This window comes from Lynx rufus, unplaced genomic scaffold (genome assembly GCF_022079265.1).
Source record: "Lynx rufus isolate CCGP_SWC_20201006 ecotype Redwood Valley unplaced genomic scaffold, mLynRuf1.p SCAF_18, whole genome shotgun sequence".
Lineage (NCBI taxonomy): Eukaryota > Metazoa > Chordata > Mammalia > Carnivora > Felidae > Lynx > Lynx rufus.
Window position 1 is genome coordinate 4,719,040 of NW_025814832.1, and position 26,277 is coordinate 4,745,316.

Here is a 26,277-nt window from a genome sequence, read left to right on the forward strand (position 1 = left end):
CTCTGAGCCATCAGCCCAGAGCCTGACGCGGGGCTCGAACTCACGGACCGCGAGATCGTGACCTGGCTGAAGTCGGACGCATAACCGACTGCGCCACCCAGGCGCCCCTGTTTATTTTATTTTTGAGGGCAAGCACAAGCAGGGGAGGGGTGGAGAGAGAGGGGGACCGAGGATCTGAAGCGGGTTCTGTGCTGACAGCAGCAAGCCTGACGTGGGGCTCGAACTCACGAACTGAGAGATGGCCTGAGCTGCAGTTGGACGCTCAAGTCCCCGAGCCACCCAGGCGCTCCCACGCACTCAGTGATTGAACGACAGGGAACCTCTGCATCAGGCCTTATGCTGCTTTCAGATTGAGCAGTTCTCAGCCTCAGCTGCATGTAAGAATCACTTGGGGGAACTTTTAAAAATCCTAGTGTCCAGGCCTCCCTCCCGGGCCGATTAAATCAGAAACTAGGAGGAAAGGGTGGGATTCAGGCATCGATATTCTCAGAGTCCCACAGGGGATTTCAGTCTGCAGCCCCAGTTGGCACCAATATGTCAAGAAAGCCTAGGGGATGTGAAGATCTCTAACACAGCACATGCCCCAATAGGGCCAGATGATCTCCCTGGGAAGACACAGCAAGCAGTCCCTAGAAAGCAGAGGCACCGGCCCCACGCCCTCATGGCCGTGGGTGACTCCGCTTGTACAGTGTGTGACAGGGAGGAGGCAGAGCAGGCTTTTGTCCTCCCGGCCGGTGCTCACCAACCTTTGCACAGAGAAAGCCATGCTGTTTACAGGACCCACTGGGCACACGAGACTGGCCAGGGTGGCAGGCCTGGGGTCTCCAGCCACTCTGGTTGGACACTGGTTAGGTGACGGCTCTGTTCCAGACCTTCCCAGCACCCCCACCCCACCCCACCCCACCCTTTTTTTTTTCTTTCCTGGAGACAAGCTTCCTTTTTTCTGCAGAGCTGACAGCTTCAAAAGGCCTGTCGTTGGCTCCTTCCGAACGGCCCCCAGCTCCCATTTCAGCCTCTTGGAAGTCCCCAGCCCTGGTCTGGGCATCCTGTGGCACTAACCAAAGACCAGGGCCAGAGTCCCTCTTCACGAGGAGCCCTGGCTTTTCACCGGCAGCCCTTGCTCATTGGCCAGACACCCACGATTTCCTCTGCCTGCAGGGCTAAGGCCCACCCACCACACCCTCCTCTGTGCCTGCGCAGTCTCTGGCTGTGTGGGGTGAGGGATGTGCACACAGAGAGTGCAGTTGGTTCCTGCACTCAGTCCCCAGTGTATTTACAGCCAGGCAGCGACAGTGGGCCTCAGACTGATCGCGTGGGTCTCTACTCCTGCGGGACTTTACGGGATGGCTGCGTGGCTGCTGTTTGGGCACAGTGTGCAGCAGGCCCTGTGTGTTGGATTGGATATGACGTTAGTGGTTTTCTTGGCCTCTGCCGCAGTAATTAGATGGCTGGGGTGAGCCTATGATTTGTGTGTTCTCAAGAACACTGTGCTGTGATTGAGTGTTCATGCATGATGGTGAGTGAGTGTGTGTGTGTGTGTGTGTGTGTGTGTGTGTGTGTGTGTGGGTACGCAAATGTGCTTGTCTCATTCCTGGCCTGTGGGGCCGGGGGCTGCAGGTCTCAAATTCCTCTGCTATTTTTAGGGGCCATATCAGCTCAGCTGTCCGGGAGCCCGGGTGTGTGTCAGTAGGAAAGTCCCACCCTCCCTGTCCCTTGCCCCTAACCCTCCAACACTGCCTGCCCCCTACCTGTGCCCTCACTCTAATCGCCTCCTCTGCCCCTTCCCCACACTGTATCACCCTCTCCATCCCAGCATACCTGGTACCTGCAGTCCTGGTGGCCACTCAGTCCTTCCAACCGACGACAAGCAACCGGCCAGGGTTGGGCAGCTCCGGACGGGAGGGGCCTGGAGAGAGGGAGGGGAACAGGGGCGGGGCTGCAGCCAGTGCTATTTTGAGAAGCTAACGGAGCAGCATCAGAGAGGAGACTCCTAGCTCCGGGTTGCTCCAGGCCAGGCCATGCGGGTGAGTGTCCCTCTGACCCCCCACCCCGGAAACGTCCTAGGCTCCTCATGCCTGTTCCTCATTTATGAAAGGAGGAGCCTTTTTGTTATTTCCCCAGATGTGGCTGAAGGAGGTGGGGCGGGGGGGTGCTGCCTTGGGGCTCCTCTCCCAGCTTCTTGGTGGGGAGGGAATTATCTAGCCCAGGCAGCCTCACAACACCTCAGAGGCAAGGCCCTCCTGGGTCTGACTCATGACTTTGGGAGTTTTGGAGGGGGCACCATTTTCTAAACCTCAGTGTCCTGGGACTGCATCAGCTTGTCCACAGGCTGTGACACGCCTTCCCCACAAACCATTAGTGCTGGAGGCCTTCGTTCCTTGGAACGCTATTTTCTTCCGAGGTCTGGAACCCCAGTACCTTCTAGACACTGGGAAGTCTTGTTCCCTGCTTTGTGTTGCCAGCTTAGCCTTCCACCCTTCTTCCTCCGGGTAGACAAGAGAAAGGCGCTGGAGAGGGGTGGTTCTTGGAGTTGTCCGGACGGCCACCAGTGGACTCAGCGTGGCCTTCTGCATTTCTGTGGATCGGACACTTGGAAGGGGCGCAGATGGCATCTCGGGGATGCCCTGACTGTCTGTAGGTCTCTTTCAAGCAGAGATTACTCCAGAAGAGTAAGTTCCTTAAAAAAGCCAGTGAGGCAGACATAGCTGCCTCCCAGTCGTTCCGTTCCCCCAGCGCCACCCCTCCCGGCCACCAAGGGTCAGGTTTTTAGTCGTGTCAGCAGTTGGCAGTGTGTGGGCTGGCCCAGTGCGGTGGTGTGCCCAGAGCCTGAGATGTGCCCATGGGCATTCGTATCTCCCTGTGCCCCAGGACTGCCTCGCCCCAGCCACACAACTGGTACCAGTGCTGAGGTGTGTGTGGGTAGCTGGGGTGGGGCCACAGAGACTCCTCACCCTGAGAGGTGGGTGCTTCCTGCCCTAGCTTCCTCCCCACACCACCCCAGCCTGGGTCCCCAGGCCACCAGCACCATGTTGAAGATTTGGGGCCATGTGTGACGATGGTAAGACAGACGGCAAAAGGCTCGGCAGAGGGGTAGCGAGTGTCCCCAGGGAAGGGAGGCCTCCAGCAGGTCCGGCCATTGGAGGAGGAAACCCGGGCCCTTCTGCAACTGCAGTGGCAGCAGGAAGCCATTCCTGTGCACCTGCTTCCTCCGGGCTGGCCGGTAGTGACTGCAGGCGCTCGGCTGCTTTCTGTTCCGCCCTGGGGTGGGGGAGGGCTCTCGCTGGAGGCTGGACCAAAGGGGCCAGGGTGTCCCTGCCAAGCTCTTCTCCCCCTCCTCCTTTGGCTGGCAGCATGGCCTTCAGGCCACTCCCCAGAGGGGCCTCGCTCCTCTCAAGCAGCTCTGTGCAAAGCTTGTTTGGGTCATAGTGGAAGGGCGGGTCATCTCTGGAAGCCCCTGCTTTCTACCCCAGCTGTTATTCTGGCAGATGATGTCACAGAAGCTCAACGATGCAGGTGAATCAAGGGAGGTGGGGGCAGGGCTTGCTTCCATCCCTTAAAGTGAGCCTGGGAGGTTCTTGCTGGAGGACGGACCTGGCTGTGGGTTCTGATTTGCGACTCGCTGCCATGAGGCCTTGGCCGTGTCATTTCTGAGCTTCCTTTTGCTCATCTGTAAAGTAAGAATCATACTACTGTCTACTTCAGAGGAATACTGTAGGGGTTAAATGAGATAGTGCACGAAAAGGATTCAGCACGGTACCTGGCACTTAGTACATGCTCAGTAAAGGTTGACTGTTATTACTCTTACTACTGTTCTTTCTTCCCCATGCCCTCATCCTCCCTCTCGTTCTTAGATAAGTAGGTGCTAGGGTGGGATTGGTAGCTAGAGGGTCTCCGGAGAGCTACTCTTTGCTCCTCAGAGTGGGAAAGGAGACAGAGGAGGATGCCATGCCTCTTTCTTCTCCCAATGTGCAAGTTCCCTGGGTCACAGACAGCAGGATCTCCTCTTTCTCTTCCCACTGCCCTTGGGGGCTCCCAGTGTGGGGATATCTGCATGGACACTTGGCCTCGATGCGTTTTCCCAGGCTGGGTATTACATACCTGTGGGGAGCCTGGGCGGAGGTGGAAAGATTCTCCTGGGGGCATTTGTGCCCCCATTCCTCCCTGTGAGGGGCACAGAGGGTGGTAAGTTAAGGGCTGATGGCCTTCGCAGGTCCATGCAGAGGGTAAAATGCAGCCTGGCCCAGCCCCCTGAGTGTTGGAAGCCTTCCCAGGCTGAGCATAGATGGGTCCCTCAGCACATCTCTTGGATTTCTCCTCTTTGACAACAAATGCTTTCAGCTATTATCTCCTCTGCTTTTTCTTTTTTATTGACTATTTAGCCATCTTTACAATAGAAATAAACAGTAAGTAACAAATACATAACAGAATAAATACCAAATGTCTCCATTGTGTCTAATTTGCAAGACTGTGATGATGACTGTTTGCATACTATTTAGGTTCTAGTTGCTTTGATTGATATTATTTTAGGTGGAGTTTTCCCTGTGGTCACATTGATCATGTATTTGTTAGTTTAAGTGGCAACATAATGGCGCATTGTACCTAAGTATCGTAGTTTAGCCAACCCTTCCCTAACTCTGGGCATTTGAGTTATTGCCAACTGGGGGCTGGTATACAGAGTGCTTCTTTAAAAGTCTCTGCATGGGTTTGTGGGTGTTTTTTTCTTTCTCTTCCTTTCTTTAAAGCGACTTATTGCTTATACCTTCCTTAGATGGGGTGGCTAGGGCCAGAGGATGATGCATTTCATGGCTGTTGTTGCTTGCCAAAGAGCTACTAAGCAATTTCAGAGTGCCCCTGCCCTCCCCTTCCACCCCACGGCATCGAGTGTATACGATCTATTAATTGTTGCTCAGTTTAGAGATTTTACCTCTCTTGTTTTGCCCTCGTCCCTGGGAATCAGGATTGGCAAGTGCTATTCTCCATAGTTTACAGTTGAGGGGAGAAACCAGATGGGAACAAGAAGTTGGCCAAAGATCCCCCGTTGCAGGACTGCCGTGCAGCCAACATTTATTTATTAAGCACCCACAGTATGATGGGTAGAATAGAGTTTGCATCTGCGAAGAAACCACAGTCCAGGGAACGTTGTAGGCGCACAACCTGCTTGCGAATCCCAGGGCCGCCACTTACTGACTTTGGGGTCCTCAGCCAGGTACTTACCCTCTCTATTTCCTTATCCAAAAAGTGGGCTGTTGAGAGGATTAAATAAGGAGCCAGTATGAAGCAACTGCCACTGTGCCTGGCTCCTAGCAAGTATTCCGTGAGCATTGGTTTCTCTTCCCTTCCCTCAACGGAAGAAGCCAGAAGTGCCAGAGAGAGTAGTCGGGGAGGTGGTCAGAGCCTCAGAGGGGCAGGATCATGGCTGGGGTCTCCCTTTGCAAGTCTAGAAACTCTGTTTGGGCACCTGGAACACTAGTGCCCTCCCTGTCCATCCATGCTTTAGCTTGATCCAGACCTCCTGAACACTGACACCGACACAGTACATACACCAGGATGACTCAGCCCCTCGGATCCTGCCTAAGCCAGGGCCAAAGGTGGGCCTCTCAGGGAGCAGCATGGGCCTTGCACTCGGAGCACCTTGGGTTCAAATCTCAGCTCCACCACTGAATGGCTTTGTGACTTAATCTCATTCTGAGTCTTCTTCCTCATTAGTAAAATGAGACTGATGTCATGAGGCTGTTGTAAGACTTATATTTAAAAATACATTTGGGTTCCTGGGTGCCTCAGTCGGTTAAGCGTCTGACTCGGTTTCGGCTTGGGTCACGATGTCTTAAACACAAGGCAGGTTTAAGCCTTGTATCGGGCTCTACAGTGACAGCGTGGGACCTGCTTGGTGTTCTCTCTCTTTCCCTCTTTCTCTGCTCTTCCCGCGTGCTCTCTCCCTCTCTCTCTCTCTCAAAATAAAATAAATAAACCTTAAAATAAATAAGAGTAAAAATATGTGTTAAAGGGGCACCTGGGTGGCTCAGTCGGTTGAGCGTCCAACTTTTGGCTCAGGGCATGATCTCATGGTTTGTGGATTCAAGCCCAGTGTTGGCCTCTCTGCTGATAGGCAGAGCCTGCTTAGAATCCTGTGTCTTTCTTTCTCTGCCCCTCCCGCACTTGTGCTCTCTCTCAAAAATAAATAAACATTTTTTTAAAATGTGTTAAATACTTTTACAGGGCCTATCTCATTAGGGTAGGTGTTCCATATTCAGTAATTAATGATGTTGTCAGAAATGGCTGCAGTTTGGGGCGCCTGGGTGTCTCCGCTGATTAAGCGTCTGACTTCGGCTCGAGTCATGATCTCGCGGTTTGTGAGTTCAAGCCCCACGTCCAGCCCTGTGCTGACAGCTCGGACTCTGGAGCCTACTTTGGATTCTGTGTCTCCCTCTCTCCTGCCCCTCCCCTGCTTGCACTCTGTCTCTCTCTCAAAAGTAAACATTAAAAAAAAAAAATTAAAAAAAAAAAAAAAGAAAAGAAATGGCCGAAGTCCCACGAGGGAGCAGGTCAGGGTTTGTTCCCAGCTCTGGCAGTGACCGTCATGGAGACATTGCCTCCGTCTTTGGGGCTGAGTTCCTCATCTGTTATGTATTGGCTAAAGACAGGTTTTTTTGGATTCTAAGCAAATCTTTAAAATCTTTAAAATCCAGTGATAAGGAAGGAAGGAGAAATATTCAGGCAGTTCCTTACAAAAGCCACAGAGAGAATTTCCTCTGCGGAGAACCCCATCTTTGTGCCTAGAGTGATATTTCTAAGGAAGAGCTGATACAGAAGAACAGGCCCGGGTGTGAATGGACTGGTGTCCTCACAGCCTGGGATGAGTGGACTTCCCCCTGCACACATAGAAAAACTTGAGCAGGAGAGCAAAGAACAAATGAATTAAATAATTAAACAAACTTCACAGCTAGCATATGAACTGGATAGTAAAAGAGACAAGTCGACAAAGCAAGTTAAAAATAATTAATTGTGGGGCGCCTGGGTGGCTCAGTTGGCTGGGCATCTGACTCCTAATCTTGGCTCAGGTCACGATCTCACAGTTTGTGGGATCGAGCCTTGCTTCTGGCTCTGTGCTCACAGTGAGGAGCCTGCTTAGGATTCTCCCTCTCCCTCTCTCTCTGCCCCTCCCTGCTCACATTCTCCCTCTCCCTGTCTCTCTGTCTCTGTCTCTCTCGAAATAAATAAACTTAAAATAAAAATAATAAAGAAAATAAATAAAAATAATTAACTGAAAACAAAAAATTCTCCAATTTTTCACTGTTAATTCATGATGAGCAGTAATAAGAACAAACGAGTTCTTGAACTCCACTGAACTGAATGGATTCTTTGAACGAAGCCTCTCTCTGGGCTGAGGCAGATTCTGCCTGTTGATTTTCAAGAGGACCAGTCCTAATTTCTCACCCATAGGTGAAGTGGCTTTACAGTTCTCCAGGTCCCCTTCCTCCAGGCTGGTGATGGCGTGTTGCAGGTAGAAAGCCAAAGTTGCTGCAGTCCTGGGGAAGCTTTGTTAATGCCCTTACAGGCCCATAACTTCGGTTCACTGAGTTAAGGGCTTGAGTGCCTCTCTTTACCCAGACTCCTAGGGTGCAGACCTGGAAAGGACATCAGCCATTGTCTAGACTGGTCCATCCCCTAATTCTATAGAGAAGCCCAGAGAGGTGAGGTGGCTTATTCAAGGACACACAGCTCCCGAGGGCAGGAAGTTGTAAGTTCTGTACCCCACCTTGCCAGCACCTTCCCCCAGTGCTTTATCCCTCACTCCTCCTCTGACCTTTTGAGCTCTGTAATCTTTCCCCTTTCATTTCCTCCCCTCTGTCCCCTGTTGCCCACAGTGTTTGTCCTGGCAGGTGGTGGCCTTTAGGAAGACTCCGATTTCCTGAGAGACCCTGCCCACCCTGCCTGTGTCTTCTCTGACCCAGGGGGCAGGCTACCTTCAGCACCATGGCCTTTTCATCAAGGTTCGCCTTCTGGGAGCAAAAGGAAAGTTGGGTCTCAAAATCCTTATGCTTTTCCTATGTGCTTGGCATGGTGTGTGCAGGCAGGAGTCTGGCTTGTGGGCAAGGGAGCTTGGGGAGCTAGAGACAGACTGGGGCATGAGCGTGTATTTGGGGACTGGGGAGAATCGCTCTGCTCTGGATGGGCTTCTGTGCTGAGTCATGCTCCTTCTCTGAGCTCCACCTCTGGTAAGCTGAGCTGCCTTTTGTCCCACTGGTGCCCCTCCAAGTTAACCACCCCACACCCTTCCCATCTGCCCCCCTCCCCCCCCCCTCCACGGGCTGCTCTGACTCACCGCTGGAACGTGGGCCGCTGTGGGGGGCCGCGAGGGATGGCGTTGGTTCTGAGGCTTCTGGAACTGGGTCCCCCCTGGTCTGGGGACTGTGGTGGGTAGAAGGAAAGGAGCCAAGGGTTGGGAGCCAGGCCAGTTGGCTGCCTGGGTTCCAGAGGGTGATTCAGGCTGCCGACCTGGGCGTGCCTTTGTGCTGTGCACAGTCCCCAGCTGGGCAATGACCTGTAACAGACAGAGCCCTTGGTTGGGGGGGCAGTGGGGGAGGCTGTGAGTCAGCCTCAGGCTAAATCCAGAGCTGAGCTCAGAGCTGGGCCTAGTGTCCCAGACCTTTCGGGGGGCGGCCAGTGTTTCCCCCGGTGCCTCACCACTTGGGCGGGACACTTGGGGTCCTAAGCTCGCATCACTGGAGGGAGGACAGAATTGGAGCTGGTGGAGGACACGGAGTGGACTCGGAATCTGGGCCATCCCTGAGCCCAAGCTAATAGCACCGCGTGCAGTAATGAGCTTGTCTGTGTGGTTTGTGAACACTTGCTGCTCCTCTAACCTGTGTGCCCAGGAGCTAATGCATGGTGTGACCTTGGGGGTGTGGGGTGGTGTGAGGGATAGGCACCGGGGGTGGGGGCAGCAGGTGCAGACCCAGTCTCTCCCACTCCTCCTCGTTCCCTCTCCACCAGCCCCTCCCGTCCCTTTAATCTGCTCCAGTCCCAATTTCTAAAGTAGTAGAGCGCACTCTGATGAATAATTGCCATTTTCCCCCTGTCCGTAACAGTGTGAGCTAACTTTGAAGCTTCAGCCCATTGAAAATAGCTCGGTAGACAAGTCGCAGCTTTAAAACTTCAGCGGCCATCATGCTGGTCAGTGCCCCTAGGCACTGCTAATTAGAGCTCAAAAGTAGCCAAAGACTCCCCCTCCCCCCAGGGGGACAATCAACATGATTCTGGAAACGTTTCTAAAGATCTTTTCCATCAGGAATTGAGGACTCCTTCCAATGCTTTTACCCCACTGTGCCCGGAAGGAACGGCATGTTGAAGACGGGTAGAGCTGCTCACAGACCTGCCTTTTTCCCAAAGTCCTAAGTGACTGGGGAAAGAAGAGAAACGAAGTCCATGAGGCATTGTCTGAGCTTTTCCTAACTCTGCTCCTGCCCTCTAGCTCCTGGGCTGAGCCCAACCTCCTGGCCAGAACAGCCAGAGCCCAGGCATCTCTCCTTCTAAATTCTGCCCCCAACCTTGGGGTTCCCTCCCTCAGCTGCATGGTTAGCAGTTTTGTGGGTCTGAGGTTGGCAAAATATCTGGCCTCCCTGCCCCTGCCCCATTTCCTGTCCCCAGTCCAAGCTCAGCTGTGTGGCTGGGAAGGCATTCAGGCTCTGGGCCAGGGGCGATCACAGGGACCTAAAAGCAAGTTGGAACCAGCCTGGTAAGGGCCACCCGTTCTACCTCCGTTGGCCCAGTAGGGCTCCCACCCTGGGGCTGTTCCCTCCTTAGTCACTAGGTCAGGAGCCTCTTATTCAGACCACTTCTCTTCTGAGCTGGGAATGACTCTTGCAGTTGAGCATGGGTTGAGTTAGCTGGACCTTTCCGTCCACCCTGTAACCATGATGGCACTCTTCAGACCGCCCAAGTGGGCCACGTGACTGGTGGCCGACGGCAAGGGTACCTGATCCCGCTGTTCATTCTTGAAGTTGTCACTGGACAGTTTTGACCGCAGCGCAGGGTATCCGTTGCTCATGTCCCTCACCCCAGTACTCCCAAATGCGCAGGAACTCTGCCTGCTCGGGAGGGAGGGCCCCTCGGATGTTTTCCTCCAGTGCTTTTAATGCTCTTTCCCGCCCTGACCTGCCAGTGACTTCTTTGTCTGCTCCCTCAGGTTAAAGAGGAGGACAAAACTCTGCCGAAGCCTGGCCCCCCTGGCAAGGAGGAAGGGGCTGTAAGTGTTTCTCTGAGCCCCCCGTGCGTGTGCCCGGGTGGGTGTGCCTGCCCGCCTTCGCCTAGTCCGTGAGGCGGTTCCGCGGACCAGGCAGGCATGGCAGGTGTCCCTTCGTCTCTGGGTGGCCAGAGGGAATGCCACTAAAGGGGCAGAAAGCGCAGCACGTGTGATGCCAACCTCTGGGGTGCGCGAAGGAGATGGGAACACCGAGGCGCTTTGGACACCTCTCCCGGCCCCTCTCTTTAGTTCCTACCTTTAGCTCTGGTTTTCTGGACCCTCTGGGGCTGGAGAGTCCTAGGCGGGCAAACTCTTAAGCTGGGGAGCACCAGAGGAGAGCTCAGCTGTTGGGACTCTTCGTCCTGCTCTGGTGACACAAGACCGGCACAGGGAGGGATTTCACTGCAGCTGTTTTGTCTCTTCCCAAGACCCTGTCAGCTGCTTGGTGCGGGTGACCTGGAGGCAGGCTCCGGCTGCTTGGTGCCCCCAGCTTCTCCCCCAGGTCACTCTGCCTCGAGATAGAGACCCTGAATAAAGCTGGACTCTTTTCAGGCAAGAAAAGAGAGACAGTTCCAGAATAGCCAGGTCTAAAGACGTGTAGTTAGGAGAGGGCCGCTGTCGGCACAGGGGGCAGGAGTGCGGGGGGCCCTGGGGCAGAGCTGGGTCACAAAGTGGATCCGGGCTTCATTACCCCAGATGGTGCCTGTCCCAGTTCCCCCACTTCCTCGGATGGAGGTTTGATTAGCCAGACTCTGTGGCTTCCACCTGATGTGGAATTAATCCTGCCAGGTTAGCCAGTGATTTCAAAGGGGTCTGTTTGAGATATGCTGGGGAGGGGCCCGGGAGTATCCAGATACTCCAGAAAATTACACGTGAAGTGCTTAGAAGACTTCCCGGCACATAATAAACACTGTGTGTTAGCATCACCATTGTCACCATCTTCAGTCGGGGAGATGGGAGGAGAGCCAGAAGAGGGAGGAGAAGGGAGCAGGAGCCGGCAGCCGGGGCTGCTAGCCAGCTCCGCAGTGCCCTGGCATGCCATGGAGCACTCTTGGTCCAAGAGGTTGAGGGAGAGGCACCTTCAAGCCCTCCTCTCCCCACCCCGGCATCAGGGCCTCCCTGTAGCTGAGGCCCGGACTGAGGTTGCTTGGGTCAGCCCTGTTCAGGACGTGCCAGAGGTCTGCCCACTCTGAGTATCTTCCTGCATCCAAGCAGAGATGGCAGCCAGACTTGTAGAGCCCAGGGCCCAGGTATACCCTGGAACCAAGGTCATTGTTTTGCGGAACAGGGACTCAAACATAGCCCATTAGTGGCAGGGCATTGCCGGATCAGCAAGGAGCCCCCAGGTTGACCTTGCTCCCCCAGGCAACGTGGCTGGCTTTGCAGGAAACTCTGCCCTACTATTAGCCAGCCTGGCTTTCCTAGTGGCTGTCCCTTGGGACCGCAGACAGTTCCCACCAGTGTTGGGGGAAGGGTAGGCGCATTAGGCAAAGTGTGCCAGCACGCTCCAGGCGGGTGCCAGAGGCTGGGAGGCTGGCTGAGCCAGGGCCCCAGCTCCAGGGCAGAGTGGATCTGTGGTCACTTGAGTGCTTCCCCCTTTGTGGGCCCCAGCTCTCTCCTCTTCATCCTATTACTCTGCGCACACATACCCTGGGAGCCAGGAGGCCTCCAGCCCTTGGGAAAGTGGCAGGAGGAAAGCTGTAGAGACTTGACAGAGCAGCCTGAGGTACAAGCTTCCCCCCCGGCCCGCACTGGGTTTCTGCAGCCCTGAGAGTGGGGTGAGGGGTAGACAATGGCCACAAATCAGGGGAGCAGGAGGGAGGAAGCTTGGTATGTCCAGGGGCCAGGAGTTGCTCCCCAACCACTGTTTCTGCTGGGATTGGTAGGTTCTGGGTCTGACGGCCCAGAAAGCACAGTGATAGAAGGACCGGGGACCACAAAGGCAGAAAGCCCCAGAGGGAGGCCCAGGATTGACGGCAGGAATTGGTGGTTTGACCTCTCCATGCTCCATCTCTGCTGTTGTTTGGGCCGCGAGGGAGTGGGCTCATCTGGATTGGGGCTTGGTTGCTGCCCTGACATCGGCCAGTAACTCTGGGACACTTCATGGGCCTCCGGGCACTGTATGCTGGCATCTCACAGCTCTGTGCTAAGGCTACGGATAGACAGCAGGTGACTGCAGTACCTGCTTGTGCTTTGGGGGAGAGAGTAGCCAAACTTTGAGATGCAATTGTCCTATCTAGAAGATGCAATGAAGGCTTCCTGGTGTAGCCTCTTGGAGCTATGTGTTGTTTACATGGACGAATGGAAGGTCTGTTCCATCCAGGGCGAGGCGCGAGGTCTCACTTCCTCTGCATGGGGTGGGCAGGGACACAAGGGCCGATGCTAATGTCTACCTGTGTTTGTGTGACTGCAGCTAGAGGGCAGCTCAAAGGACAGCAGGGGTCCATCTAGGAGTCCTCAGCCTCCTACCAGCCCTGTACCGTCAGAGACTTCCCAGAGAGCCAAGAGCCCTGCACCCACACTCGCCATGAATGGCCTGGGGGCTGCCTCAGCAGAAGGCCCAAGTGAGGAGGCCCAGGGCCTGTCCCGGAAGAGAGTGGCAAACGCAGTTAGGAAGGTGGTGAGCAAGGTGCTGCCTGGTGAGGAGCCTGGGAGCGCCAAGGAGCCTTCAAGCAGAGGGGTCAGGTCCCCTGAGCACCCAGCTCGAGGCAAGAGGGGAGAAAAGGCCCCTGGTCCCAAGCCACCACCTCCTCCACCTCCCCCTCCTCCACCTAAGCCTGAAGCAAAGAAGGAGGCAGCCAAGGATGAGCTCTCTGTGGGTCTACGGAGCCTGATGTCTCGGGGCAGGGCCAAGGACCACAAGCCCCGTGGCAGGCAGTCTCCTGGGAAGGGGGAGAAGCCCTCCAGCCAGGAGCCAGGCTCCTCAGGGAAACCAGGCTCCCCGGCCAAGCCTGGAATCCCAGAGAAGCAGTGCTCCCCTGCCCCGCCGGAAGAGCTGGCGGACCCGGGCTCCGCTGGCCCGAAGCCGAACCTGACTGGATTGCCGCAGTCCAAGTCACCAGCCCCTGACGTGCAGCAGGAGGTACCCGAGTGTATCACTAACCTCCCACGCCCTCACCACCCTCGTTGGAAGGCCAGGCACCCTCGCAGCCAGCTTCCCCGGGCCTCCTCAACCCGCCCGCATGACTGAGAAGCTGGGCCTGGCCTTGTGCCCGTGGTGGGGCTGCATGGCTTTTCCTTCACTGAACACCAGAGTCCGTGGCGGCCCCTGCTCTGGGATGGGCCCTGCTAACCAGCATGCTGCCGTTCCTTCACATTCCTGTGTGGGATTGGGGCCTGGTCCCAGGCTGCGTGGTGTTGGCCGAAGGCTCCAGATTCCCAAGCAAGGGTCGGAGTCTTAGCAGATCAGTGCTAGGGGAGAAGGAGACTTTCTGAAGTCAGGTGACCCGTGTTCACATCCCCGGCTACTCACCCTCTGTGGGATCTCAGCATGGTCCCGTCGCTGACCCTTCCTTCATCTGCCAAGTGGGGATGGGACAGGTCTGATTCCCCCTCTGAAGCCCTTGGGGCCAGAAGTATTTTGCAAGTTCATAATTTCTGTATTTTAGAATTTCATACATAGCGAGCAGCAACCTCTAACCAAAGGTAAATATTTTCATAGCAAAATCTATGTTCACACTGCAGGGGGATAGAATACAAAGAGTTTTGGCGATCAAAATAGTTAAGTAAAAAATCGTTTGGGGCAGAGGGGGTGGAGGGGGCTTTCGGATTTTGGAATTGCAAACAAGGGATAATCCCAGCTTTGAAGGGTCCTGTGAAGATTAGGAATGGTACGGTGCTCCCCCGAGCCTAGACCCTGGCGTGGTGGGTGCCTCATAAATGGCAGCATGGATAGCGATGCTGATAACAGGAGTTTTAATGCCATCATTGCCATCACTTCCTTCTTCAGGCCTGGCTGGCAGTCCTCTCTGACAGCAGGATTCCTGAGGGAGCCCTAGGCCTGGGTGGCAAAGGAGAACCGTAGGCCCCTTTGGATCTGCGGACCCGTCTGTCCCCAGAGTACCCTCTGAGTGGGATAGGAAGCTGAGAGGCAGAGGGGAGGACCTTGGAAGGTGATGCCTACGTGATTGGTCCTCTGGCCAGGGACAGTTCCCTTCAAACTTCCCCATTTTGTGGACCCTTCTGAGGCCTCATGAGGTGTAGGAGGGAGGAGTCAAGTTTCACCACTGCTTCTCCCACCTGTTGCAAGCTCTTCTGGCTAGAAGGGGGGGGGGGGAGGGGGAAATGGGAGTAGAGCAGCCTAGAGGCCCTCCCTGCCGATGACCTCCTGGGACTCCCAAGGTCCCAGAACCTGCCAGGTTCCCCGCTCCATTCCTCCTGGGTTTGGCAGAACTTCGAGAACAGGAGGCTGCAGCCGCCCCAGCCCTGCCGGCCTGCTCTGAAGCAGGGAAATCAGTCCTGGCACATGGGAGTTGGCAGGGGTGTTTGGGCCTCCCGGGAAGGCTGTGAGGTGTACTGTCAGCCCCTGAGTAGAACCTATAAGTAGCCAGAGAGAGTCATGTGCCTGTTCCCTGGCTTGGCTGCCTTCCCTCCGGCTCCCCGTCCCTCTCACTGGGGTGGAGTTGAGGGGCTGAGATGTGCCCTGAGCTGAAGTTCAGCCACCTGTCACCTGGGCCTGGGGCAGGGGCCAGAGGGTGTGTGGGAGAACAGGGTCATCCTAATGCTGAAGTAGTTAGGACTGTGAGAAGAAATAACCCCAGAATTTCCTCCCCCCCCCCCCCCACCTCTCATTGGATAATTTAAAAACTCAAGTTGGGGGCTGCCTGGGTGGCTCAATCAATTAAGCGTCCGATTCTTGATTTCAGCTCAGGTCATGATCTCCAGTTCGTGAGTGTGAGCCCCAAGTTGGGCTCCAAGCTGAGAGTACTGAGCCTGCTTGGGGTCCTGTCTCCCTCTCTCTCTGCCCCTACCCCGCTTGCGTGCTTTCTCTTTCTCTCTCTCTCTCTCTCCCACCCTCCCTCTCTCTCCCTCTCTCAAAATAAATAAACTTAAAAAAAAAAAAAAAAAAAGACAGCTCAAGTTGGTGCCTGGCTTGCCTCCCTGACCCTACTCCACTTCCCCACTGGGTCCCAGTGGCTTCCTAGGCTAGAAGCTTGGCATGCCGTGCCCCCCACTCCTCCCCAGGCCAGGACTAACAGTGGTTTAACCTCTAGGCAGGAGCTGCCGCTGAGGTCCAGCTGACCCCCGCAGAGGAGGCCCACCAGCGCCTTGAGAGGATCTTCACAACTCCTGTAATGCCACCTCACGTGTATGGTTCCCAGGCCAGGGGGGACGGGGGGAGCACCTGAATATGGAAGGATGGCTCCATGGCAGTCTGGGGGCCCTCACGTGGGCTTCTCACCTGAAGAAATGAGAGAAGGGCTCTGCAGAGGGTCTGAGCACAGCGAGGCCTGTTCCTCTAGGGGACCCAAGGCCCTGTGCCGGTGGGAGGGGGCCCTTCGTGGCTGTGGATCCAGCCCCCATCTCTGGCCCCATTCTCTTGTCCTGGAGAACATGTCTTGGCACCAGGGCCTGGTGGACGGTGAGGCAGAGAGCTGACTCTCCCCTTTTCAGATGCGGGTGGGGCCAGTTAACTCCTTGTTTATTCCTTATAGGCAAGGTCCAAGGTCTAGCTGGGTCCCCTTCCTCTTCAGAAAGGTCTTTAAGTAACTAGACAGAGGGGCACCTGGGTGGCTCAGTTAGTTAAGCATCCAACTTCAGCTCGGGTCATGATCTCACGGTTCATGAGTTCAAGCCCCATGTCGGGCTCTGGACTGACAGCTCAGAGCCTGGAGCCTGCTTCAAATTCTGTGTCTCCCTCTCTCTGCCCCTCCCCCGCTCAACTCCATCTCTCTCTCTCTCAAAAATAAATAAATACAAATTTTTAAAAAAGTAATCAGACAGAAAAAGAGAGGCAAAGTCTGGCCAAAGGGTCTACCGACAGTCCCTTGGTTCTTGGGCAGGTTGCAGATGGAGTGCTGCCTCTGCTTGTGGTGTGCCCTTCTAGGAGTGGTGCAGGGGTGCAGTGGGGGGTTGAGTAAAGGGTCCCAGACTTGGGGCTGCTAGTGGTCTTGTTCCATGAGACTTGCCCTATGGTCTTGTTCTGTGCAGGAGTGACAGCTCTGATGTGTTTGGAGGCCAGATAGAGGGGAGCTAGGCTGGCCAGGGCCCTGGAGAAAAGGCCAGAGCCACCCAAGGGGCCCGGGCCCTGGGTGTGGTGAGGTGGCCTGGCAAGCACACAGAAGAGGAGCCTAATTCAGAATGCACTGGATGTCCCACCCGGGACAGACTATGGCCGGAGGCAGAGTGGCATATTCATGCCCGGGCCACAGTGAATGACTTAACAGAGCAGCTACTCAGAAGTCTGTTGATAGCAAGTGTCTCTTCACCATGCCGGGCCCCGCCTTCCTGGTCTGGCTTCTCCTTGACTGGACACAGTTGACCTGCCCAGGCCAGCTTCCCATCCTGGCGCTAAGTTCCTCCAGCCTCCACCCTGCACCTTGGGCAGCTGGAAAGTGCCCGCCCACTTGGCCCAGAGTGCTTGCTGAAGGGTTCATGCCAGTGGTCTACTCATCTTCACCCCTCTTTTTCTCTCTCTCTTCTTTGCTTGCTGCTGGCAGCTGGACCCTGAGGCCGCCTCTCCTGCCCACAGCCAGGTAGGGTGCTCCTGCCCCCTTCAGGAGCCCTCCGCTTCCTCCAGTGACCGCCTTCCACCCCTGGCCTGTACCTGGGCTGGCGTCTGTGCTCGGGCCTCATGCTGGAGTGTAAGGCCTCTTTTCCCTTCCGGCTCCCACCCTGTATCTGGGGGGATCCTTGGGGGAGGCGGTGCCAGAAGTTTGAAATGGGGCTGTTCTGTGTCAGGCCCTTGGGAGGTGTCTAGTATGAGTGCCACCACTTGAGTTTGGCCTTGTGGCACCTGGGTTTTAACCACTGGAACCCAAGGGCCTGGCAAGAGTTTTGGTTTCTAGGTGTTTTAATTTCTCTTACTCTGGATAGAGAAAGCTGAAAGGCTGAGCCCCTCCCACCTCCCACCCTCCTTCCCAAGCCAGAAGATGTGGCATTCTTTGGCTCCACCTGCTGGCCAATTTGGGAACCTACCTTTGAATTAGCTCTAAAGGATTCGTTCTAGGCCAGGACCCTGTGATGTCCCCTTCTTCATCAGGTTCCAAGCATCTGACCCGTAGAATGTGTCCAGTCGAGATGAACGTTTAACCTGTATCATGTGATTTGGAAAAAAAGAAAACATTGATTTTTTTTTTATAAACTTACATTTCTTCAAATATAAAAAACTAGCCTTTTTTTTTGTTTTCATGTCTTCATTTAACAATTTAAAATGTTGCCAGCCCCATAGTGGTTCTCCTGTTTGAAGGGTGATTTCCCTGGTCATGATTCCCAGAGCCTGGGGGCCACGCGTACCCTTCTCTCTCCAACGGGGAAGGGCAGTCAGCAAGGAAGAGGAAGTTATCTGAACCCAGAATCCAACCTGGGAGTAGAACCCAGATCTCTTTTTCGTTCAGCTCCAAGAAATGTGACAAAGAAAATATTTACTATGTTTTCTTATCCTTTCCAATCCCTCACACAGGGGGTCAGTATCACAGAGCAGCGTCTGTACCTCGGCCTCAAGTCTTGTGAGGGTGGGGGACTCTCAGAGACTGATGGTGGCTCACAGCTGTTCCAGAGCATGCCCAGCCATGTGGCATACAAGTCTTTTCCTGTGTTTGGCAAAACACTGCTGCACTTCTGTGCCCCCCTCATATGTCTGGCCATGCTATTTTATGGCCTTGGCCTTCTGAGGAGGCATGGAGGAGGAGTGGAAAGGCTGGCGTGTACATCTGGGCACTGCTCCTTGCCCAGCAGGGCATCCTCTGGAGGGAAGACCAGGCAGAGACTAGGATTTAGGACCCATATATCACTTTGCAGTAAAAAGTCCGCAGTAGACACTTCTCGGGTCTTGAGGAAGCGCCCTTTCCCACCTCGAGACAGAGGCTGGGCATGAGAGGTCACAGTAGCAGTGGGCGTTGGCTCAGGGAGAGGAGTGTGGGCTCAGCACACCAACCCTACAGGGGAGGTGGGGAAGAGGGCGGCTGAGGGCAGAACCTGCTGGTTTGCTTTCCTACAGTCTACTCTCCTCAGGACTCGGGTTCTGAGTGTCCCCGTCCTTCCAGACCCTCAAGGCTGGCATGGTCCCTAACTCTGTGTCCTTGTCCTTGGGGCTCCTCAGGCCCATCCCCATCCCCTGGCTTCCCCACCTTCTTCCTCTGACACTTGCAATGTCCCCTGTTCTGTGTCTGCCACCCAACTGTCCCCCTTACCAGGTGGCTCATCTGGAAGCACTTCCCCTCACGTGTCTCTTCTCTTCTGTCCCGACTGTTTTCCAGAGCAAGGTCTGACTATTTATTACCCCCCCTTCCTCTGATAGGTGAAGACAGAAGAGCAGATTGCAGCTGAGGAGGCCTGGTATGAGACAGAGAAGGTGTGGCTGGTCCATAAGGATGGCTTCTCTCTGGGTGAGTCTGGGGAGGCCCAGGGTGCAGATGCCTGGGCCTCTCAGGTTTCCGGGCTGGGTGTGCCTTCTGGGTCTGGTGAGGCCTGGGTGGTGAGTGAGGAGAGGCTAGTGATATAGTAGGGAAGAGACAGGACCACAAAGGGCCTGAAGAGGGTGGCAGAGGCTTCCCGGGCCTGTGTCTAACTGTCTGTCCCCGCTCTGTAGGCAGTCAGCTCAAATCTGAGGAGCTCAGCTTGCCAGAAGGCAAGGTGCGTGTGAAGCTAGACCATGATGGCGCCATCTTGGATGTGGACGAGGATGATGTGGAGAAGGTTTGCAGGTGGAGGGCACAGGAAGTGGGCTGGGCAGGGCAGACCTGTCCACTGGCAGTGCCGACAGATTCTGCTTCTTCAGTGCCTGCCTGCCTGTCCTATCACACAGGCTAATGCTCCCTCCTGCGACCGTCTAGAAGATTTGGCCTCGCTGGTGTACCTCAATGAGTCCAGCGTCCTCCACACACTGCGCCAGCGCTATGGTGCTAGCCTGCTGCATACGTACGCTGGCCCCAGCCTGCTCGTCCTCAGCCCCCGTGGGGCCCCTGCCGTGTACTCTGAGAAGGTGCGGCACCCACTAGGCGACCATGCTGCCCCATGGACCCACCCACACACTACCTACCACACCTTCCCTGGCTTTGCTCCTTCCCTTTGGCATCCCACTGGGCTCTTGTCCACTCTCACAGTTGAACTTGGAGCCGTTTCAAGGGGTGGGGACATGAAGCCCTCCCCGTAACCTCTAACAGAGGCCGGGACTGTGCTAGTATCTGCATTTCTATGCAAGGCCTTAGCCTGGGAATCCCTCGACAACCCCCGCCCCAACAGTGAAAGGCCCAGAAAGATGTGGACCTTGGGGGTGAGGACTGTCCAAGTGTGACCAGCTAAGAGCCTGCCCCTTCCCGCCCTCCCCCTCCCACCCAAGGTGATGCACATGTTCAAGGGGTGTCGGCGGGAGGACATGGCACCCCACATCTATGCCGTGGCCCAGACCGCATACAGGGCAATGCTGATGAGCCGCCAGGACCAGTCTATCATCCTCCTGGGCAGCAGCGGCAGTGGCAAGACCACCAGCTGCCAGCATCTGGTGCAGTACCTGGCCACCATCGCAGGCACCAGTGGGAACAAGGTGTTTTCTGGTGAGACAGGCCACCTGGAAAAACCGAGAGGGGCTGGGGATGGAAGCGCCTCGTAGGTGTCAGCTTTGTTCTCCCTGGCTTCTCTGTGCCCTCAGACCTCCTCTGTCCCTGGGCAGTCTGGCCTGAGTAACTCTGAGCCTTTGTGCGCTGAGGGAATAGGCCCTGGGCAGGAGGCTTTCCTGATGGCCCCTGGGCCTCTGGAGGCTTTCCTGATGGCCCCTGGGCCTCTGGAGGCTTTCCTGATGGCTCCTGGGCCTCTGTTCTACAGCAGAGAAGTGGCAGGCTCTGTACAGCCTCTTGGAAGCCTTTGGGAACAGCCCCACCATCATGAATGGCAATGCCACTCGCTTCTCCCAGATCCTCTCCCTGGACTTTGACCAAGCTGGCCAGGTGGCCTCAGCCTCCATCCAGGTGAGAGAACACTCAGGGTAGTTAAGAGACTGGCTGCCTGGTTTCAGGCTCCCTCCTGTGCCTTATTTTCCCGGGATTCTACCCAGGATCCCCTCCAGCAGGGATGGTGTGCTCTGCTCCGAGCTGTCACCATTCTGCCCCCGCCGTGTCTTCTGCCCCCCCATGCTTCTTGCCCCAGGTGGGTCCTGGCTCAGCTTCCTGCCCAACCCTGGGGTTGGCTGTACCCTACTTCTGGGGCCCTGGCCCTGTGTTCAGAGGTTTCTCTCAGGCTAATTTCACCCAAGTAAGACTTGCTTGTCAATGAAGTAAGTTCAAGCCGAAGCTGGTCCCCTTCCATGCTGAATGAAATATTTTTCCACAAAGTGCCCAGCTCCCTGAGAAGACTGTGCCTGGGGGCTGGGCAAGGCACCAAGGCCCCTCTGTGAGCTGGGCCTATCTCCTTCCCCCTGGCTTTGGTTTGTGCCCCAGGTTTGACCCTGTGGTGATCTGGCCTCTGGTTGAGAGTAAGCTGCACCTGCTTGCTCCCATGGGCCTTGTTCTTTCCGGTGTGGGGTGGAGAAGCTTGACCTGGCACCACCCTCCTTGCCCATACCCTCTATGCTGTGCCATAGACGATGCTACTGGAGAAGCTGCGTGTGGCCCGACGCCCAGCCGGTGAGGCCACCTTCAACGTCTTCTACTACCTGCTGGCCTGTGGGGATGGCACCCTCAGGTGAGATGGGACAAAGGAAATCGGGGAGGGTGCTCTGGGTTCTAGCTCACTGATGGCTCCCAGACCTTGTCACTTGACTGCATCTCATACCGTTTGTTTATCGTACGCTTGCTACATGTTAGGCTCTGAGGTAACTGGGGGTGGTGAGATGAATGAGCCATGGGCTGTACCCCACAGGAACTCCTGGGTCCCGGGCACAGAGTCCTGGCTATGTGTGAGGGGCACAATTGATGCTCCGTGTTCCCAGGGTCAAGCTATGACCTCTGCTACTCCAGGTCTGCAGAGGAAAGCACCTCAAGATGCAGGTGGTCAGGGACTTGCCTATAAGTCACACAGATAACGTGGGGCTGAGCTGTTATTTGAGTTCATACTGGAGCCGAAAGCCCGGGCCTTTTTCTGTGCCCTCCAAGCTGGGCCTCCTGCCCCCCATGTTGGCTCATCTACCAGGCTTTTCCCGGTAGACCTTCAGACTTGCTGTCTTCGTTCTTTGAAAAAAAGGATTAATGATAAGGCTGAGCAAGCAACCCCAGGACATTATCCTCCTTAACTCTTCTTGTAGCTGAGAGCCTGGTCTCTGTCCTGGCTGGACTCGCGCTTCAGGCAGATTCCTGGCTCTCTTTCAGGGTTCTGTCTGGACACTCTCCCCAGAGCATCTCTGACGACCTGTCCTAGGGAGGTTGGTGCTCTGACCAGGCCTTCAGGCCAATTAGGGAAGGCGGCGGCAGCCGGCCTGACAGTAGGGCATGATGGGCAGACAGGACTGAGAGTCTGGAAGCTGAATCTGTCTCCACCCTGGTAGGGAGATGGCCTTGGCATGGGGACTAAGCACTGTGCTGATGCCTCATTTGTACCCCTAGGACAGAGCTCCACTTGAACCACTTGGCAGAGAACAATGTGTTTGGGATTGTGCCACTGGCCAAGGTGAGGGGCCTGTGGGGACTAGGTTGGCAGTCCTGGGCCTTGGGAGCAGGGGAGTAGGGGAAGTGACCTGGAGAACCCCACGGGAATAGCAGGAGCCCAGCCCCAGCTGGGCAGCTCTCGCCAGCCCTGCCCTCCCCGAGGGTCCAGAAGCATGGGGGTATGCCGGGAGGGACAGCGCCCCCCCCCCCCCCGAGGTGCAGTGCCAGCGTCCCCTCCTGTCCCTGCAGCCTGAGGAGAAGCAGAAGGCGGCTCAGCAGTTCAGTAAGCTACAGACCGCCATGAAGGTGCTGGGCATCTCCCCAGATGAACAGAAAGCCTGCTGGCTCATCCTGGCTGCCATCTACCACCTGGGGGCTGCAGGCGCCACCAAAGGTAACCCACAATGGGTCCCAACAGCCTGGCTTGTTGCCCGGGAGAGCTTGTGGAGGCCCTGCCACTCGCGGTTTGTCCTCACCCAGCACAGATGTGTCTGTTATCACCCTCTGTTGCGTGTGCCTCTTCCCAGTCTCCCACGTCAGAACAGGAGGCTCTGATGCCCAGAGAAGGATCTCTGCCCCTGGACTTGGATGGCAGTAATGCGGAGCACTGTGAAGAGTTGGGGGGGGGGGGCAGGATTCGGAAGCTGAGGGGAAAGAGAAGGGCCCTAAGTCCGAGCAGTCCCCTTGGAATAACTCTGCTTCTTGTTCCCTTCCTGACAGAGGCCCCCGAGGAGCAAGCCGGTAACTGACCTTGGCCCCTCCCTGGGGTGTAGGGGCCACCTTGTCCCACCTTGGTGCTTGCCCTGGGCTCTGTCTGGGGGCTGGGCTTGTTCTGTCACAATGGAGGGGACTGGCCTGGGAGAAGCCCCAGGTTGAGGGGGGAGAAGGTGCCTGCCGGCTGTGAGGCTTCTCGGAGTCCCAGGCATAGCTGCTTCTACTTGTGTTGCCTCCAGATCCTGGGGCCTCTCAGGATGCCCTCCTCGGGGCTTGGATGGGGTAGGGTGGGCCTGCTTCTTGGGGCTTTCCCAGGCCAGTTTTCTCTGAGTCTTCCCTTTTCTTCACTGGTTTGGTAGAAGGCATCGCTTCCTCTTGCATATCCAGGTGGGGGCCACTAGGGGGCGGCAGGCACCGTGGTAACGAATGGGCTGTTGCTTCCGCACTTGAACTTGGGGCTTGTGAATGGCTAGAGCTTGGTCTGGCTTGGAAGAACTCTGCTGCCTTCTTCTGAGATTACCTTGACGGCTGGGCACTCTGAGCACCTCTTTGCCCCTTTCTCCCCTTTCTCCGAGGGATGCTGCCTCTGAACAGCCTCTCGGGCTTTGGCTTCATGTTCCTCTGGGATGTGAAGAGCCCCAGGCTGCTCAGCAGGAGCGAGAAAGCACTGGTGGGCGGGTAGGTGCATGGAGGAGCAGGCGTTCAGGTGTTAGGTTCCTTATGATCCCAGCAGGTGGCATCCCTGCCAAAGAGGAAGCAGGCTCTGAGTTAAAGAAGTTGTCTCCAGACTGCGTAGGTGGGCAGGCGGGTAGGCGTGTGGCTGTGTCTTGAGGAAGTTCTTTTGCTCTGAGGCGGTGACAAGCCCAGGTTTCCTATAACCCTGTACTGCACGCGGAGAGCTCCGGGTGTGTGTCAGCAGGGTCTGTTACCTCCTCAGAGCTTCCAGTATTTCCCAGAGGGTGTGTGTGTGTGTGTGTGTGTGTGTGTGGTGTCTTTGTAGGTCTCTATGTGACAGCGTGATTGCATCCATGAACACACTCCTTCGAGATGGTGTGTGTGCACATGTGTGTATTTTTGTGTCTCGGAGTCTGAATGTGGTTATGTTCTCTTGCCTGCTCATCCTCACAACCCCCCACCCCCCATGGTCCCTTCCCGTGGGCCTGGCGGGCTCAGCTGATGACTGTTTGCTAACACGCTGTTTTTCTTTGCATGCTGCATGCTGGTCCTTTGCCTTACAGAAGCTGCTGAAGGTAAAACCTTGTTTCTTGTTAGCTTTCCCTAATTGCTGTGATTAGACACATGTTGGCTGAGGCGCGACTGTCTGCGTGGGCTGTTCCCTTTCCCTGGCAGCTCTTTCCACTTCCCCACTGGTGGGCCATGGGTGGGTGTTTGTGGTCTCCCCCAGCAGATGCCTAGAAGTAAGGGAGAGGGTATTCTTGGAAGGGGGAGGCACTGGTACTCCCCCATGATGTGTCCCCCACAGGCACAGGTGGTTCCGGTGCTCATTAGAAATGGGCTGGCTCCTCCTCGGACCGCCCCACCCCAAGTTGGTACCCCTGAGGCCAAGTCTTCTAAAAGCGATGGTCAAAGCTGCCTGGGCGCCCTCTGGCGGCGGCAGCCTGGAGTTACCTCCTCTTTTAGGACCTGCTCATTCTCACTAGGGCAGGGGACCCAGGAAGTGCTTGCGGGCAGCTGCTGGCCGTCCCTGTTTTGCCTAAAGCCCTTCTGGTGTCATCAGAGCTGGTGTTTCCTCCAGAAGATGTTCACTCCCCCGTTGTTGGCCATGGGAGCCAAAGGGCCCCATGGTCATCAAGTGGACTAAGGAGAAAGACCCAAGATGCCAGATCCTTTTTTCTACCCCATAGCTGGGCGCAAGCAGTTTGCCCGCCACGAGTGGGCCCAGAAGGCCGCATACCTGTTGGGCTGCAGCTTGGAGGAGCTCTCCTCAGCCATCTTCAAGCACCAGCACAAGGGTGGAACCCTACAGCGTTCTACCTCCTTCCGCCAGGGCCCTGAGGAGAGCAGCCTGGGGGATAGCACAGGTACCATGGGACCCTTGGCTGGTAGATGTGATTGGGAGGCCTCATCCGGGGCTCATTGCAGTCTTCTCTGGCGTGGGGAGACTGCTGGGGTGAATAGGTGCTTCCATCAGAGGAAGAGGCCCAGCCCCAGGGCCCCATGCTGACTTGACCCAGGGTGGGTAGAGAGCATCCCCCGTGGGGATTCCCAGGGGGCAGGAGGTAGAGATGATGCTCTTGCCCCACAGGCCCCAAACTGAGTGCACTGGAGTGCTTAGAGGGCATGGCGTCTGGCCTCTACAGTGAGCTCTTCACCCTTCTCGTCTCCCTGGTGAACAGGTGAGTGCCAGGCAGGGCCCAGGAGCTGACCAGCTTCCTGCCGTGACAAAGGTGGGAGTTGACTGATACCTCTGTGCTGGTGTGATTGCTGAGGTGGAGCCATTCTCCGCCAGCAGAGGGCTCATTGTCCTCGCGGGCGGCAAAAGGCACATCCTCCCCACCAGGGTCGTGGGCACCTGGGCAGGGTGGAGATCTGGCTTGGGGCAGAACATGGCTGCCTGGGCGCCATAGGCAGACCAGTGGAGCGTGTTCAGTGGTACTGCCCTGGCCAGCTCTGACCCAGGCTCTCCCTGTGAAGGGCTCTCAAGTCCAGCCAGCACTCACTCTGCTCCATGATGATTGTGGACACTCCGGGCTTCCAGAACCCTGAGCAGGGTGGGTCGGCCCGTGGAGCCTCCTTTGAGGAGCTATGCCACAACTACGCCCAGGACCGGCTGCAGAGACTCTTCCACGAGCGCACCTTTGTGCAGGAGTTAGAAAGATACAAGGAGGTAGCACTTGACCTTGCCTCTGCCTGCCCCCGCCCCACCCCCACCCCGGCCCCCAACTTCACTTCCCTGGCGCCCGTAGGGAGGGCATCTGTGGAGAGAGAAGGCACCACCTTTCCCACCGGTGGCTCCCTTCCTCGCTTTCGCTCTGTCATTTCTGTCTCTCTGTGTTCTCTGGAGTGGTAGTCTTGTCCTGCCCCAGACTGCATTCTTACCCTGTGGAGAGTTTGCTCTCCAAGAAGCTGCGCCTGCATTCGGGGTCCCTGAGAGCCCCTCTTTGCCCACCCTCAAGGCACCCACCTAGGCCCCGTGAATTCCTGCCTCCACGTGTGTCAGGCCTGGCCTTCCCTGTCTGTCTCCTGATCTGTTAAGATGGTGATTAGCTAGGGCCCCTTCACGAAAGGGTGTCCCGCATGGAACAAGATCTAGAAATCCCACCTCATGTGGAGGTGAGATGAATGAACTGGGGAGCGTATTTACCTTGGATGAGGGAAGATATACGAGGCAAATGACAGCTGTCTTCAAGTGTTTCGAGGGTGATGGTGTGAAATCGAGAGTAGGGGTATTCTGCATAGTCTAATCAACTGGTGCGAATAACAGGAATATGCGACTTTACCTCAGTATTGAAGAAGGTTAAAAGAATTTTAGCTGTCCCAATCCCAGCGCCCCCTCCTGGCCATCACCCAGGGCTGCACCCCTCAGAGGGCCTGTGCTCACAACCTCTCTCCCTTTCTTCCTAG

General features: G+C 56.0%; 1 protein-coding gene and 1 long non-coding RNA gene across 8 annotated transcripts in view; one reads left to right on the forward strand and one right to left on the reverse strand.

Moving 5' to 3' along the window:
• MYO18A (myosin XVIIIA) overlaps nt 1–26,277 on the forward strand; it is a 102,951-nt gene that overhangs the window by 35,215 nt on the left and 41,459 nt on the right. For 2 of the 7 annotated variants that reach the window (XM_047080709.1, XM_047080703.1), the window contains exons 3-14: nt 18,702–18,789; nt 18,993–19,099; nt 19,209–19,385; nt 19,743–19,956; nt 20,225–20,367; nt 20,979–21,079; nt 21,937–22,000; nt 22,228–22,372; nt 23,931–23,942; nt 24,558–24,734; nt 24,959–25,049; nt 25,348–25,540. In XM_047080709.1, the coding sequence (XP_046936665.1) occupies nt 18,702–18,789; nt 18,993–19,099; nt 19,209–19,385; nt 19,743–19,956; nt 20,225–20,367; nt 20,979–21,079; nt 21,937–22,000; nt 22,228–22,372; nt 23,931–23,942; nt 24,558–24,734; nt 24,959–25,049; nt 25,348–25,540 (1,512 nt within the window). Of the gene's footprint in view, nt 1–1,940; nt 2,025–2,921; nt 3,059–10,200; nt 10,247–15,457; nt 15,535–18,701; nt 18,790–18,992; nt 19,100–19,208; nt 19,386–19,742; nt 19,957–20,224; nt 20,368–20,978; nt 21,080–21,936; nt 22,001–22,227; nt 22,373–23,930; nt 23,943–24,557; nt 24,735–24,958; nt 25,050–25,347; nt 25,541–26,277 lie in introns of those variants that run through there. The other 5 variants (XM_047080707.1, XM_047080708.1, XM_047080706.1 and 2 more) reach the window with 5 other exon arrangements.
• LOC124513013 (uncharacterized) lies at nt 1,548–2,815 on the reverse strand. The gene is made up of 2 exons (XR_006962276.1): nt 2,419–2,815; nt 1,548–1,906 (listed from the first exon to the last, which is right to left on the reverse strand). It is a non-coding gene; the product is annotated as an uncharacterized LOC124513013 (long non-coding RNA).